At 45.2% G+C, this 16,445-nt stretch overlaps 1 protein-coding gene across 1 annotated transcript in view; it reads left to right on the top strand.

Annotated features, from left to right (window-relative positions):
• LAMC2 (laminin subunit gamma 2) overlaps nt 1–14,796 on the top strand; it is a 57,047-nt gene extending 42,251 nt beyond the window's left edge. The window contains exons 12-23 of the mRNA XM_030302973.1: nt 374–519; nt 1,455–1,611; nt 1,873–2,078; nt 3,028–3,107; nt 4,411–4,560; nt 5,041–5,185; nt 5,826–5,975; nt 6,488–6,602; nt 8,149–8,348; nt 10,295–10,453; nt 10,547–10,646; nt 13,048–14,796. Of these exons, the coding sequence (XP_030158833.1) occupies nt 374–519; nt 1,455–1,611; nt 1,873–2,078; nt 3,028–3,107; nt 4,411–4,560; nt 5,041–5,185; nt 5,826–5,975; nt 6,488–6,602; nt 8,149–8,348; nt 10,295–10,453; nt 10,547–10,646; nt 13,048–13,301 (1,862 nt within the window). The 3' untranslated portion in view covers nt 13,302–14,796. The remainder of the gene's footprint in view (nt 1–373; nt 520–1,454; nt 1,612–1,872; nt 2,079–3,027; nt 3,108–4,410; nt 4,561–5,040; nt 5,186–5,825; nt 5,976–6,487; nt 6,603–8,148; nt 8,349–10,294; nt 10,454–10,546; nt 10,647–13,047) is intronic.
• Nucleotides 14,797–16,445: the final 1,649 nt, after the last annotated feature.

Genomic DNA, 16,445 nt, shown 5'->3' with positions numbered 1-16,445 from the left:
TACTTGCTGTGTGACCTACAGATGACTCAACCTCTCTGAGCTCCTATTCATCTATAAAATAGAGTGAGCTAGAGCACCTGCAGAATATCCAACAGCTTTACAACTTAACGGGAGGAAAAAAGCACCACCAGAAAGGATGCACTGTTGTAGTCCCTCTTTATCCACATGTTCACCAAACTTACTAGATGATTCCCAAGCTCTATCTATATTGGAAATGTAGTTGGAGTCCCAGGCAAGAGAGGAATCTAGCACAGTGTGAACTGACAAGGGCAAAGAAGGATTCTTTGCCATTGGTGACTTGATCTTTTTACCTTTGCTATAACTCCAGTTTCTAGAATTAGCTTGATATGAATGCTTTGTCTTTTCTCTCTAGCTTGCAACTGCAACCCAATGGGCTCAGAGCCTGGGGAGTGCCGAAGTGATGGCAGCTGTGTTTGCAAGCCAGGGTATGGCGGCCTCACCTGTGAGCATGCAGCATTAACCAGCTGCCCAGCTTGCTATAATCAAGTGAAGATTCAGGTGTGCATGTTACCCAACTCTCACCCCCATAAGGACAGTCTAAGTGTCTACTGGGTGGGTCTGTCACAAATCTAGGACCCTCCTAGCCTCCTGGGGATGAGGGTGGGGATTACTATTTGTCGCTTTAAAAATTGCTATGTTAAAATGTAGTAATAGGTTTCAGATGCTCTTAAATAGACTTTTCAAAAGTACCCTTTTGCAGATACTGTCTCATTTGGTACACTTGATAACTTTGTGAATTTGCAAGAGAACGTATTCTGACGTCCGTTTTCACTGAGCAAGTCTCAGGACATCTGCGACTTTTCAGTCACATGGCCAAGTGGAGCCAAGAATCCCACCCTGAATTCCCTGTGAATTCAGTACTCTTTCCACTTATACCACTTTCTAGATGGATTTGTAAGAGAGGTCCTTTGCAAAACAAAAATATATAGAAGATCCATGGAGTCTAGAAGGTGTCAGGACTGTTCAAAGAATGGCCTCCAGAGATTTCTTTCACATTCCAGAGAAGGACATGAATGTTGTTAATTATTAGTTACTATTTCCTAGGGTGAAGGGCGGAGGCAGAGAAGGCCCAAACCCCGAAGATTAGAACAAATTCAACTTTTTTTTTTTTATTTATCAGTTTTACCTGCCCTCTATAGCACTTTGTTCCAGACACTGTTCTAAGTCCTATATAGGTACTAACTTAGCCCAAATAACTAGGAGATATTTTATTATCCTCATTTAATGCATAAAAGTGACTTGCCTGAGGTCACACTCACAGCTAATGAATAGGGGGGCCAGGATTCAAACTTAGAGTCTAGGCTCTAGTCTAACTACTACCACCATGACCTGCCAAGCATTTCTGGGCTTTTAACTATTATCCCCCCCGAGTACCTGGTATTGGACTGTGATCTCCACCTTCTGTTCTGATCTTCTTTCCTATGTGGTTTCAGATGGACCAGTTTAGGCAGCAGCTCCAGAGCCTGGAGGCCCTGGTTTCAAGGGCTCAGAGTGGTGGTGGAGCAGTGCCCAGCACAGAGCTGGAAGGCAGGATGCGGCAAGCTGAGCAGACCCTTCAGGACATTCTGAGAGAAGCCCAGATTTCAGAAGGTGATGAAGGCCGATTTCCATAATCTCCTGTGGGTATCAGTTGAGCAGGTGTCTCTGCCCAGCACTTGCAGAGAGGAGAACTATCCTGGACTCTCCTGAGACCTGAATGATGGCAATGAAAGCAGTTCCGCGCATTCATTCATTTACTGGGTTTTTACCCTTTTGCCACAAGCCAGTCAAAGTAACTTTTTCAACCCTCCACGTTGGATTACCCTGTGCTGATTGTGAAAGTTCTCATCCTTCTTTTCCTTACTGTACCAGGTGCTATTAGATCTCTCAATCTCCAGCTGGCCAAGGCAAGGAGTGAAGAGAAAAGCTACCTGAGCCGCCTGGATGACCTCAAGAGGGCCATGGAAAGAATTCGGGCCCTGGGCAGTCAGTATCAGAACCGAGTTCAAGACACTCACAGGCTGGTCACGCAGATGCGCCTGAGCCTGGAGGAAAGCGAGGCCTCCCTGAGAAACACTGTAGGTGTTGCTGGGATAGGGTACTGAAGATCCCCGCTCTATTGGGAGACCCCCCTGCAGACTTTCCGTCTCTCCCATTTTTAGGTCCGCCTGGCAGGTAGCTGGACTTTTTCTGGAAACAGGCACAACTATTCGTGTTATTTGGCTTCTTGTAATTCCCGGTTTTACTGCACTTGTGTTCTTCCTAGCTCATTTCTCACTAACCGTACCCCTCTTGTTGGCTCTCTTCTCCCTTCTCACTGCACACCTCCCTAAGCTGCCAGCGGGCAGGATTTAGTTTTGTTCATATTTGCATTACCAGCCCACAGCATAGTGTGTGGCTGTGATAAATGTTTGCTGCATGAATGAATAAAGAGGAAAGGTGGGAAGGAAGGAATCTCTGAAGACAGGATTCTGAAAAAGGGGGGGCGGGGGGGAGTGTTGCCAGTATGATTTTCTTAATGCTGTAGTTTTTAGGGTGGTAGGAGGGAGAGATTTGAATGAGCCCTCTCCTCTCAATGCAGAAGACAATGGTGACAATAAGTGGGTGAAAGATGAATAAAGGAGATTGCAAGACAATCATATGCTGAGGAAATGATTTAAAAAATCCATATTGATTTTTTTCATTACAAAAATATTCTATTTTGTAGAAAATAGAAAATAATCCTCTGATGCCATTAATAACCACCACTGAAACTTGGTATATAGTCTATCGACCTTAAATACATATGAAAATACATATTAACATGAATATATTTTTACATGCATCAGTATCTGTATACAGGGTTTTTTCGTCTTGGATTTCTACTTTATTCTTATTTTTAATGTAATAATTACGGTGACTAGGGACTCCTGACATCAGGGTGTAGAATGTTGTGTGGCTAACAACAAGTTCTAACAGGACAGATGCATAAACCCGCTTAGGTTTCAGGGCCGAGTGCAAAGTCTTAACCAAGTCTCCTTTTTTCAGAACATTCCTCCCTCAGAGCACTACGTGGGGCCAAATGGTTTTCAAAGCCTGGCTCAGGAGGCCACAAGATTGGCAGACAGGTGAGCAGACCCCCTGCTTCAGGCTACCTCTGCAAGGCCAGACTCGAGCAAGACTGTAGAATCCTCAGGGGGCACCTGGTGGCTCAGTCGGTTAAGCATCTTCCACTCGGGTCACGATCTCGTGGTTTGGGAGTTTGAGCCCGTGTCGGGCTCTGTGCTGATTGCTCAAAGCCTAGACCCTGCTTTGGATTCTGTCTCCTCTCTCTGCTCCTCTTCTATCACTCTCTCTCAAAAACAAACATTAAAAAATAAAAAGCCTTATAAAGACTGTAGAATCCTCAGGACCTAAGCGACGAATTCGATGCCTCCAGCCTCTTTGCAGCCATTTCCTTGCCTTGGGGCCATTTTTTTAAACCTCTTGGCTTTTAGTGTATGTAGGTGGCCACTGGGCCACGGTCGTTTGGCAAGTGTTGCGGGTGGAGGTGTTTTTTACCACAGATTTTTCTGACTCACAGTATGGCTTTGGTGTGTGTGTCAGAGGTGATTTTTTTTGGCCCGTGAAATGAAATCAGCCTTTGGAAGAGAACGCTCTGCAGCTTTGAGGGACTCCCAGGCTCCCACGTCGAGCCTGGGAACAAGTAGCAACGAGTTGTTCACTAGCCTGTGGGGGCTAGGGCTGTAGACGGGGAGCCTCCTCCGGAAAACTGGCTCTGCAGGGCCCCAGTGGTACCAGGCGGCTCCCTAGTCCTAGCCCGACTAAATCCTACCACCCTGGTGAAGTGGTTTGCTCTTAGCAAGAGTGCTCAGCAGGGTGGCAGGCTCAGTTAATCCAGATGGAATTCAGCCAGTGAAGGGGGCCGATTTGTGTTTTTGTAGCATGAGCTGCCTCGAGTTTGTTTCTCCTTTTTTAAAATCACTTTCTAAGCCTGTGGGGGACTTTTACGGACAGGCTCTGCCCCCTTCTGGAGGAGGGTCCAATGTCGAGTGGCAGCAAGAGAGTACGGGGGTGTGGGTTCTGGTGAAATCAGACCTAGGCGTTTCTTGCGGCACAGAACAGCTTATAAACGCAGTATTTTATCCGCCCGTTTCCCCCCCCCCCCCCCCCGGACTGCTCGCACCTGTCTCCACGCCCCGCTCCCCCTGGTTCCACCATGAACGGAAAAGATCAGCAGCCACAGTCTAAGATGTGGGCTCCATCTCCAGAACACCTTCAGATCCCCCTCATTCCGACTAACCTGGATCAATGACGTCTGGCGTTTCTAGCCAAACTAGCTCCTTTACTCCTCTCCCTTCATTCAAATAGAACACCTGAAGGAGGCCCTGTGCTATGAAAACTCAGATTCTTTGTTTTCAATCCTTTCAGCCATGTTGGGTCAGCCGGTAACATGGAGCGGCTGGTAAGGGAAACCGAGGACTATTCCAAACAAGCGCTGTCGCTGGCACGCAAGGCTCAGCGGGAAGGAGGCGGAAGGGGCAGCCTGGAGGGCTCTGCGGTGCAAGGCCTTATGGGAAAGTATGTTTCAACGGGTCCTCACAGGGGTCAAGATAATCTGCATCCTTCTGTGGTGTGGTGCAAACCACGTGTGAGGGGCACACCATGTTTCGTTAGCAAATAATGCTAAAGGACGAGAGGAGTGTGTTGATTTGGGGGAAAGGACATGCCTTTACGGCTGGAAGAAAAGGGTGATTAAGTAAAATTTGTGTTTTGAGAGACTGCAGTACTTGCGGGAAGTTGTGGTTGAAGGATGTGAGTAAACCCATCTGGTGGCATGGAATGTAGAAATGTTATCAAGGAGTGGGGAAACTCGGGCTGAATTCTGATTTAATCTGTATAAACTTCAAGGTTTATGTTTAGATCATGGAGAGGGACACATCTGGCACATAACCTCATTTGGTTCTTCCGGTAACTCCAACGTCCATACTTTTTACACGACAGGATGAATGTTTGCTTTTAATAAGGGATTCCTCAAAGTTCTTTCTCCCCACCCTGCAGGTTGGAGAAAACCAAGTCCCTGGCCCAGCAGCTGTCTGGGGAGGCCACTCAAGCTGACATTGAGGCAGACAGGTCTTATCAGCATAGCCTTCGCCTTCTCAATTCCGTGTCTCAGCTTCAGGGAGTCAGTGATCAGTCTTTTCAGGTGAGGGCATGTACTGATGTGCTTGGTGGACAAAAGGGCCATAGTGCTTGCTTCTTCTGGGGTTCCATAATCTCAAATCATTCAGCTTTCCCTCCATATGGACCTTTCTTGAATTGTATTAGGGAGTGTATTTTCTTAACTATTTCCTTGTTCTTAAACCCTAGTCTGCCTCTGAAAAAGCCTTAGCCCACATCCTGAAGCTGCTGGCTGATAAGAATTTTAGGTCTCTTCCTTTGTTTTGGGGACTACTGAAACCTGTGGGAAGTTACCATGGATAAAGCTTGGTCTTTACATTTGGGTCCAAACCATAGTACATCTCTATGTACTGCCATTCAGAAGCCTTTTGTTCTTCTCAGAAGTTTTACGTTGTTTCTGTCATCAATTCCTTTAACTGTCACATAAAGATTCAGCTTTCTACCTATGCAAAAAGCACTCACCAGGATTCCTAAAACATTTTCATGCATATGTAAACATGTAAATTTTAAGAGACAAAACTTGTCTGATGCTGCTATCATTAGATATGTTGCTTTGTTTGTTAGATTTTGCAGTTATTCTCAAACAATGATGCCAGCTCCTAAGAAGGCTGGTGTGGTGACTGATAGGCAGAAAGTCAGACTCCTTCATTTCTTTGGGCTTATAGGTAGAAGCAAAAAGGATCAGACAAAAAGCAGATTCTCTCTCAGGCCTGGTGACTAGACGTATGGAGGAGTTCAAGCACATGCAAAGCAATCTGGGAAACTGGGAAGAAGAAACCCAGCAGCTCTTACAGAACGGAAAGAATGGGAGACAGGTATCCTTTTGTTAATTCATTCACTCAACAACCAGGTAATGGATGCCTCCTAAGAGAATAAGTATGGCAAGAGGAACCACAGAAGACTCTGAAGGTCATAGTATCTTATACATGGAGTAACAGACAACTTGATAGAATTCATTTCCACCCGCTGGATCAGCCCTCAAACCTAGGAATTGGACTCAGGCCTGAGTTCAGTTTTGGTCCAGCTTGTTCTACTAGCTTGGCTTTAGGAAGTATCCAGAGTATAAGATTATGATTTGCAAAACTGTACTTGTCCTTGATGGTAGACTAGAGTTTGTGACTGTTCTCTATACGGGATTTGTTGTTAGGTTATAAAGCTCGCTCAGTCCCAGATTGTGGAGGGCTTTGCAACAACACCCCTAGACTTCCTGGTGAATCGCAGCACTCTGTCGTCACGAAGTGTGCCAGGGTGATTCTGCTGTTCTGCCAGGAATACTCTTCCTCAGTGTAGGTTACGTTTACTGTAATCTTATTCTGCCACTTTACAGAAATCAGATCAGCTGCTTTCCCGTGCCAACCTCGCTAAAAGCAGAGCCCAAGAAGCACTAAGTATGGGCAATTCCACTTTTTATGAAGTTGAGAACATCTTGAAGAATCTCAGAGGTAAGTATCTCATGGGTCAGGTCACTTGACTAGGTTAAAGGTAGAACCATGACTTTATCTTGAATCCATATGTAGCTCTCTAAGTGATAGATATATTGGGATATTAAGACATTTAATAAACATCTTTCTTAGAAAGTATTAATATTGGATGTAGCAGAAAGAATTTAGCTTGATGTCCGAAGGCTTGAGTTCTGAATTTTGCTGGGCTGACTGCTCGGTGCTGACTGTAGGCAAAGTCACAGCCTTTGCAGACCTTAAGGTCTTCTCTTTTAAAGAGAGAAGGTTGAATTAAGTGATCTCTAAGGTCCTTTCACAGATCCAGCATCCTACCACAGATATTTTTCCTTTTCTTTTGTAGCCTGGCTGGTTCCAATGTAGTATTAACGGCACCTGGATGGCTCAGCATTAGGGGCACCTGGGTGGCTTAAGGGTCCGACTTCAGCTAGGATCATGATCTCACTGTGGGTTTGAGACCCGCCTTGGGCTCTGTGCTGACAGCTCAGAGCCCGGAGCCTGCTTTGGATTCTGTCTTCCTCCCACTCTGCCCTCCCTAGCTGGTGCTCTCTCAAAAACAAACATTAAAAGATTTTTTTTTTTTTTAAGTGTAGAATCAACGTGGTTGTTTTGTGGTGATAGAGCAAGCTTTGTCACAACATCTAGATCCCAGGAAATTTGTGTTTGTGCCTTGTAGAGGTTTTAGGGTTTCAGGTTTCTTTACTAACTTACAAAAAGAGAAAACATTCCTAAAGTCTTGGGATTTTCCTCACAGAAAGAGCCTCTACTCCCTCTATCCAGCCTCCAATTATCATTGGTAGCTTAGGTTTAAGGCTCTGGCTTGAAACTTTGGACTTCAAAAGATGCCACCTGCTTTCTGGGTGCCTGCGTGGCTCAAACATCTGACTTGAGCTCAGGTCATGATCTCAGTTTGTGGGTTCGAGCCCCACGTCAGGCTCTCTGCTTGAGCTCAGAGCCCGCTTTGGATCCTTGTCTCCCTTTCTGCCCCTCCTCCACTCGTGCTTGAGTGCTCGCTCTCAAAAGTAAACGTTAAAGATTCTACCTGTTTTTTACCTACTTTAGGGTCTTAATACTCTTGCAGTGGTGGGGACCAAGTACAGGTTGATTGTCAGCTTTTCTAAGAACTTGATTATGGCTTTCAATGGGTCCTTTAGGATACTTTCTGCTAGATAAGGAGCCACAACTTCCCCTACTTTTGCCCCCAGGCAGTAATAACACTCTTCCTGGATTTTTTCATGAAAACTTTAGCCCCATTCACCTTCATTTGTAAGCTTTATGAGCCATTAAAAACACTTTTTGAGGTTTTGAGTTTTTAGAGTGCAAGCAGGGGAGGGATAGCGAGAGAGGTAGACACAGAATCCGAAGCGGGCTCCAGGCTCTGAGCTGTCAGCCCAGAGCCTGCCTCGGGGCTAAAACTCACGAACTGTGAGACCATGACCTGAGCCGAGGTTGGACGCTCAACCCACTGAGCCACCCAGGTGCCCCTAGAAGTCACTTTTCATCTTCACGGTAATATTTTCTTGCCTTTCAGAGTTTGACTTGCAGGTTGAAGACAGAAAAGCAGAAGCTGAAGAGGCCATGAAGAGACTCTCGTATATCAGCCAGAAGGTTGCAAGCGCTAGTGACAAGACTAAACAGGCAGAAGCAGCCCTGGGCAGTGCTGCTGCCGATGCCCAGAGGGCAAAGACCGCAGCCAGGGAGGCCCTGGAGATCACGGACAAGATAGAACAGGTAAACAGAAGTCGAAGCGTAGGCTGGTATTAGAAGTCCCAAACGCAAGAGCGGCGTAGGAAGCCAGAGAGAGATAGAGTGAGAGCGCGCAGCAGGCTCACTTTTGATTCCTACAACTTAAAGTCCCGTTGGGGCCCATAGCAGCCCCAGACCCACACAGGTACCTATCACAGACTAAGAATCTGGAGTGCTCCCTAGCTGCAAGAGAACAAAGGCAGAATTGAACATGAGAGAAACTAACGCCTGGGAGGAGGCAAGAGGCCCGACTGGGGCTTCTGTCTCCGTATTTATGGAGCTCCCGAGATACTACCCACGTGGTGAACGTGAAGAAAACAACACCTTACACGTGTGAATGAGGAAAAAACAATCAAACAGTAATCATTAACTTGTGGGTGTAGGAAGCAAAGGGTCTGGGGCGAGGGGGGGGGCGGTAAGTGGTGTTTGTGATCGAGATACATCAGTATATTGGCATCAGTTGGAAGGTAATTTCCTGCAGGTGATATAACAAGTTACTCGTGATCCCATTACAATACCTCGCTGGCTAACCTCGGGCGTTTTCGCCACGTGGCAGTGGCTTTCTGCCCTAAGCTTTCTTCTAACCCGTTTATGTAAGTAGAACCTGTCTCCCCACAGGTGCCCCTTTTTGTTGATTGATTCACAAGGCTGTCTCTGAAAGCTGCAGGCTTCATTTGCAGCTCCCATTTTGGACAATACCATGAGCAGAGCCATCCAAGATATATGTATATATACTTTTATAAACTATTGTATTAGCTTCCTAGAGCTGCTATATGAAGTACCACAGACTAGGTGGCTTAAAATAACCGAAATTTATTCTCTTGCCATTCTGGAGGCTAGAAGTCAGAAATCAATCTTAAGTCATTGAATCTGCAACAACCCTATTTCCAAATCAGGTCACATTCTGAGATACTGGGGGTCAGGACACCAACATATCTTTTTGGAGGACACAGTTCAACCCCATTGGATGACAGTTCAACAACTATCATCGATGTTTGATTCAAGATTATGAAATTCTGGAGTTCTGCATCCCTTATCTCTATTTTCTATGTCTAAGCACCACATACCCTTTTTTTCCCCCCTCCCACAATGTACCAGCACTGTGCTTGGTGCTGGGGATATGGAGATGAGAAAGAGCCAGTCCTTCTCTTCAAGGAGCACTTGGTGCAATGGGGAGAGACAGACTAGTTACACCACAACCCACATGTTAAATGCTATCGTAGGAGCTGTGCTTTCTTGGCTGGAAGAGAGCTTCTTATGTCTCATTTAAGCATGACTTCTAAAAAGCTTCTGCAGCTCTAGAAAGCCCAAAGGGAACTTTTAGTATCTGGACTATTTGACCACTTGGTAATTTGCAAGAATAATTTCTAATTGTAAGTCCCTTGAGGGGAGAGACCAGTTTCATGTGCCTCTCTTTATATAGCTTCTAGCACACAGATAACTGCAATTTGATGCTTAACAACAGCTTATTGATAAAGGTACTGATAAACTTTGTTCTAATAGAAACAAAAGCACAGCTGTAGCCCATTCATTCTCTGCACCTCAAACTCAACTGTCTCAGGGATCCTAGTAAAATCACTCAAAAGTCTGTGGTAGCAAAGAACTATGACAGGAAATGATGTGAATTTCTCACCCTCTGAGTTTTCCCAAATAGTTTTTTATTGCGTTCACTTTTTGGTGAACATTGACTTGACAGGGAATCAGTGTTTCACTTCTGACCCTCCTAGGACCTACAGCCAGACCCTCAAAGTAACTTGTTTCAAGCAGAGCTTGGGAAAGGGTGTGTCTGCAAGTCTGACTGTCCCGTTGTTCATCCAACTCACTCCATCAGGGCCTGGCTGCAGCTGTGTTTTTTCCATATTTGTTTCTGGGATGTTTTTGTGCCTCACCCCTATATCTCCTCCTGTCCCTGGCTCCCTTTCTTCTCCCAGGAGATAGGGAGTCTGAACTTGGAAGCCAACGTGACAGCAGATGGAGCCTTGGCCATGGAGAAGGGACTGGCCACTCTGAAGAGCGAGATGAGGGAAGTGGAAGGAGAGCTGGCAAGGAAGGAGCAAGAATTTGACCTGGATATGGACACAGTACAGATGGTCAGTTTCCATCGTTTTCCATGGGAGATCCCCTTAAACTTGCTAATGTGAGAGACACCCTTTCAAGACTGGTTTGTATTTCTTTTTCTCCAGGTAATTACAGAAGCCCAAAGAGTTGATAACAGAGCCAAGAATGCTGGAGCTACGATCCAAGACACCCTCAACACGTTGGACAGCATCTTAGATCTAATGGGTATGTGGAGTATCCACAACCTTCCAGCCCCATGCTTCAGGGCTTCGCCCAGAAAATTAGCTAGACCTAGCCCTGATGAATGGAAGTCTGATACCCTTAAAGGGTATTTGCTTTGTTTCCACACCCAGAGACTTTGGGCTTTACATGACTTTACATCTTCTGGACTCTATTTTAACGTCTATAAGATGGGTCATTGAGTACCTATTGCCCTTGGAGGTGAAAGTCTGTAGGTCAAAGATCTGGGTGTCTTTAGAGAAGGTGTATTGAGGCTCAGAGAGGTTAATCATGTCCCTCAGATCACATAGTAAATTGTGGAGGCAGTATATTCAACCTTCACAGCTAAAGAGAAGACTGGACAGTTTGACAGTCCTGCTAAGGGTTCTGGCCTTGATCCTGAGCAGCTAGTGGACACTTTAAAGCAGAGTAATAACATCATCACTGTATATTTCAGAAAGATCACTAAGTGGAGTGCAGGAGTGAGTGGAGGAGAGCTTGGAGGTGGGTTAGACAAAAGGCAGAGTGAGACCATTTTGGAAATGGTGGAAGGAGTTGAGGAGGGAGGTGGCCAAGCCTGAACTCTGATACAATAATGGTAGTAGTAGTGAGTGGGGGAGATTCTCCCAGACTGCGAAGTCAAGAGTCACTTGCTGATTCTGCTGTTTGTCCTTCCCAACCCACAGTTATACCTTGATATAAGCAGGAACTTGACCTGCCTGATTGATAGCCCGGAAGAAATGTAAAGATAGTAGGGACAAGAGATATTGCAAAATTTTCGGATAAAATAGATTTAATGGCACAGTTTGGCAACAATTCAGATTTGCCCACAGTATCCCTCCCCCTGATATCGAACCCTCATTTGGCCTGATTTGTCAGGGGCTGCAGCAGATAGGGGACGAGGGATTTGATCATGGATTCCAGCCACATTCAGGGAAAGGTTTGGTTTTACCTTTTCAATTCGGTAGGACAACTCTAAAATCTGATTTTTCTGTGGAGTACCATCCTCACCCTGGCAGATCAATATTGCCTGTGTTGTTATACTAATGAGTCTGCTTTGTAGTCCCATTAGCTCCAAAGAGTAAATACCCTCTGAGGGTGAAAAAAACACAAAACCCAGTTCCCCAGTGGAGATATAAGCAGCTTTGTTTAGTGTCCTGAAAAAGGTAATGCAACAAACAGGGCCCTTCAAGAGAAAATGAGAGCGTTTTACCAGATGCCAGGCACTATGCCAGGTGTTCTCTGGTCATTTAAGCCTTTTTGAGGTCCTGTGAGGCAGGTTTTATTATTTTTATTATTTTATTTCACAGAGGAATAAACTGAGGCTCAGAGAGGTTGATAAGTCCCACGGATCACATAGTAAACTGTGGAGGTGGGATTTGAACTGAGGACTCTTTGATTCCAAGGCTCCTGCCCTTTTTGAGCAGATCGTCCTGCCTCTCCGAGGACATGGTTATTTTGTTCCCAAGCTTACTTAACTTTCCCAGCATGTCATAGAACCCGGAATTCTGGAATTCTCCCCTGCTCTGAGGTGAAGGTCTGATCTACCAGATATACATTTTTGTTAGGGTGTTGTTTCTCCTGTTTGCTCTCTGGAGTCCGGGAACAGTAACAGCTTAATTTCTAGGTGTAATAAACTCAGGCAGTCAAATGCTCACACCACGGCTCAGATATGTGAGGCAACCCGACCTTGAGTTTGAATTGACCAAAGGCCACTCAAACCCTTTCCACATTAAATAGGTTTGGCCAGGTGCCCTTCCTGCTGACATTAGTTTTAGATTATATATGGGTGAAACATACCTCAACAAATATGACTACATTTAATATTGGAAATAAACTAATAACTAGCCAGATTCCCACTGTTTCAGGCCAGAATGATAGCTTACATCACCTCCTAACAGCTGGAATCTATCCCCGAAATGTCAAAGCATACCTTGGCCTCTTTAAACCCCAAACCCAGCCAGTTTCTAAAGGTCTTCTAATGGAAAACAGCAAGATATTTCCCAAGGATAGTTCAGTAAACATAATTTGGAGTTGGTTCTGATCCTAGGGTGAGCCGTGTTGGGCAGACACCTTGGACAGTACTCAGTCTCCTATGACCTTCAGCCTTCGTCTTTTCAGAGCGTGAACTTGGCCCTAAAGTGAAAGAAATCCAAGCTTCATATTGCTTAACTATAGAGTTCAGAGGCTTGAACTGGGCTGTTCATAACTAGTAACTAGGCTAGAGCTCTCAGAATATTTTCTATATTATTCCCAATGTAAAATAAGCCTTTTAAAGGCATGGCATACCATTTTCTCTGGGCAGGTGGAAACAGGTTTTAGTTAAGGGTGTAGAAGGCCCTTGTGTGTTCAAGGAGATCTAATCACAGCTCTTCTATATTAACTCCTTTCTCATTCCCTAAAATAGACCAGCCTGGCAGTGTGGATGAAGAGGGACTGATCTTACTGGAGCAGAAACTCTTCCGAGCCAAGACTCAGATCAACAGCCAGCTGCGGCCCTTGGTGTCAGAGCTGGAAGATCGAGCACGTCGGCAGCAGCGCCACCTTCGTTTGCTGGAGATGAGCATCGACGGGATTCTGGCTGATGTGAAGAACCTGGAGAACATCAGGGACAACCTGCCGCCAGGCTGCTATAATACACAGGCTCTTGAGCAACAGTGAATCTGCCACAGAGATTTCTCAGCTGAGGTTCTTGGGATACAGACCTCAGGAGCCATCTTGTGTGGTTGGGGTGGGATGGAGACACTTGAGCATGTTGAATGGGCATGCTCAGGTCAACTGAACCTGATCCCATCCCTGAGACCTTGGCCAGATAAATGTCTTATCGCACCAGTGTGACACTACTTGCTTCCTGATGCTGGGCAGTGAGGCAAATAGCACTGGGTGTGAGACTGGTCAAGGGCCTGGACCCCAAAGGGTAGACTGGATGGAAGGGCAAGCTGCATGGGCAGGTGTTTGCCTTGGGATAGTCACACACTGAGTCCTGGAGTATGGACAGTGTATGGAGTATGGAGTATGCTGCTGGGCTATAGTCAGCTTATTCTTTGAATAATATGACCAAAGGAGAAATATTTTTACTTTGCCCACCCATACAGTTCTTCCTAATGTCTGAACAGAGAGTGAAGTCCAGTCACACTGTGGCCAGTGAAATACTATTACCTTGTAGTGTCCAACTACAAGCTTCTCATTGACCAGAGTTCCTCCCACTTACCACCCAGTTTGTCAACGTGTCGTCCACTTTCAAGCTGGGAGAAATGAGCAGTGGTGGAGTGAGAGGCTGTAAGGCTGGTCCATTTGGAGCAATGGTGCCTGTTTGGGTCCTGCCACCTTCAGTTTCTTCTGGGGCCTAGAAGTGCCATCCTTTCTCCAGTGACGCCATGGCAACTTAGAGACTACTTTTTTATTAAAGCACTTCTGACCAGCAAAGCAAACACTGGGAAAGTATTTACTTTTGGGTTTCAAAGTGATAGAAAAATGTAGCTTGAGCATTGAAAGAACTACAATTATCTAGAAGATTTGTTAGTCCTAATTCAATCCCACTTTTCAAACACTAAAAATTATGTGTGTCTACGTGTTTTATTTTCTCATTCCCTCTCCCTGTAGCAGAGAATGTTTCTACTCACACTTGAGCTGGGTAGGCTCCATTCTTCATCCTTCCATCCATCCATCCCTCCATCCATCCATCCTTACAACATATATTTATTGAGTACCTACTGTGTGTCAGGGGCTGGGGTACAGTGGTGACGTAGTCTCTGCCCTCACAGAGTTGATTGTCTAGTAAGGAAGACAAACATTAAAAAAAATATATTTAAAATTACAACTCTTGTTCATCACAAGTAGTTTTTATTGCAATAACCCCCTGGTTGGCAACCTCATTTCTCAACAGAACATGTTGCAAGACACTCCCATGGGGGCACTTGGGTTTGGCAAAGCTGGGATGGGTCTGGGTTGTGCACACTGCTTTGCATTCCAGCCATCACTCCTCCCCTTTCCACATCTGATTGCAACAGACTGTTGAGTCATTATGACACCCCTGGGAATTGCTGGAAAATCCAGAGACACTTCCACCTCGGCTTGGAAGACATTGGTGCAGCCTTGCCTCTATAGCTCCTTGGCTTTTCATAGATGTGTTTTTAAATAAAGAACAATTCTTAGATGCCTGTAGTCAGTTTCTAATTTGTCAAACTCTAAGCCTAAGATGGAGGAACCAAAACAATAGAAACCAAAATGTCACAGAGCAAGGGGTCCTAGAGTTTGTATTTTTCTGAACATCTTGTTTCGCCATTTCCAACCATGAGAGCACTTTATGAGAGTTAATTGGTGCTGTCTCCTAAGCATAAAGAAGGACTTATTTCTGGAACAACCTGAGCAGAGTGGGGTTATAATTAATATTTTTGCCTTTCTTCCTTTGGCTATGAAATTAAGGTAAAATCAATAGTTTGTGGTATATTGTCATGCTTTTTAATAAATTAAAATCTAATAAATTAAGATCCTGAATTGGTCATCTACCCAAATGGCCAAGGAAAAAGATTCTGCTCCAGTCCACATTAATCCCTGAAATTCTGACAGGTCTAATCACTTAGCTTTACCTTCTGTAGAAGTGAATTTATTATCCTGTCTTGGCATAGTCAATCACATGTCTTATAAATCTCTCACTGTAACTAACAACTAGTACCCAGGAAATGTATATGTATTACTTAGATTAACTACTATATCACATCGACCTAAAAATGTATGTAGCTCAAACACAATAGACTTTTTTTCTTGCTTTAATAACGGATAGGGAGCAAGTGGGCAGGGTGACCCTCTACATAGTCATTCCAGGGACCCTGCCATTTGTAACATGTGACTTGCAAGGTCGCCTTGGGACTCATTTCCATTCCAGTGAGTAGAAAAGGAAAAAGACATGGAAGTGGGAGACACCTGAAAGGTTTCTGTGTGTCAGGCCTGGAGGGGATGCAAGTCACTTTCTCTCACATTCCATGGTCCAGAACCCAGTTTTAGAACCATATCTGACTTGCAAGCGGTCTGAGAAATAGAGTCCCTTGGTAGGAGGCCATGTCTCAGTGACAATCCTACACTATGAGAGGGAAGAATGCTTTGCTAAGTGATTGGCGTCTGTCTCTGCCAAGTATGAGATTTGGCAGTACATGTTCCAGGGAACTTGCTGCGGGATTCCATTAGTTAATACATGCAATTATAGGGGCACCGGGGTGGCTCAGTCAGTTAAGTGTCCGACTTCAGCTCAGGTCATGATCTCACGGTTTGTGGGTTTGAGCCCCACGTCGGGCTTTTGTGCTGAGAGCTCAGAGCCTGGAGCCTGCTTCAGATTCTATGTCTCCCCCCCCCCCCCACTCTCTGCCTGCTCCCACTGTCTCTCTCTCTCAAGAATAAACATCAAGAAAAATACATACAATTATGAAACTATTCCTCAATGGGATGAATCATTAAGAAGGTCATAGAATGGGAGAGGATTCCTGAGTAGAGATGGGAAGTGGAAAAGTGACTCATATGACTCCCTTGATGTAGACATGATCCCATCATTTCTGTGGACCTGACAAACTGTTCCTAAGAAGAGAGAAGGGGTGTGTGGCTGAGAGATAGCCTACTCAGGACTTAGCCTCTGTTATGAGTCTTGTCCTGACTCTGCCAGATTAAGGGAGCTGTGTTTCCTGGTTCTGATCAGTATTTCTAATTGGTACTGAAAACTCTCTTGTACTTCTCCCCTGAGAGTTTTCTGATTAACTGCGCTGCTGGTAGACTATTACACACATCATCATCTACTTTGACTCACAGGGATTTCTG

The sequence above is a fragment of the Lynx canadensis genome, chromosome F1, assembly GCF_007474595.2.
Source record: "Lynx canadensis isolate LIC74 chromosome F1, mLynCan4.pri.v2, whole genome shotgun sequence".
Classification (NCBI taxonomy): domain Eukaryota; kingdom Metazoa; phylum Chordata; class Mammalia; order Carnivora; family Felidae; genus Lynx; species Lynx canadensis.
Note: the sequence above shows the minus strand (reverse complement) of the source record. Positions and strands in the feature narration are given on the sequence as shown.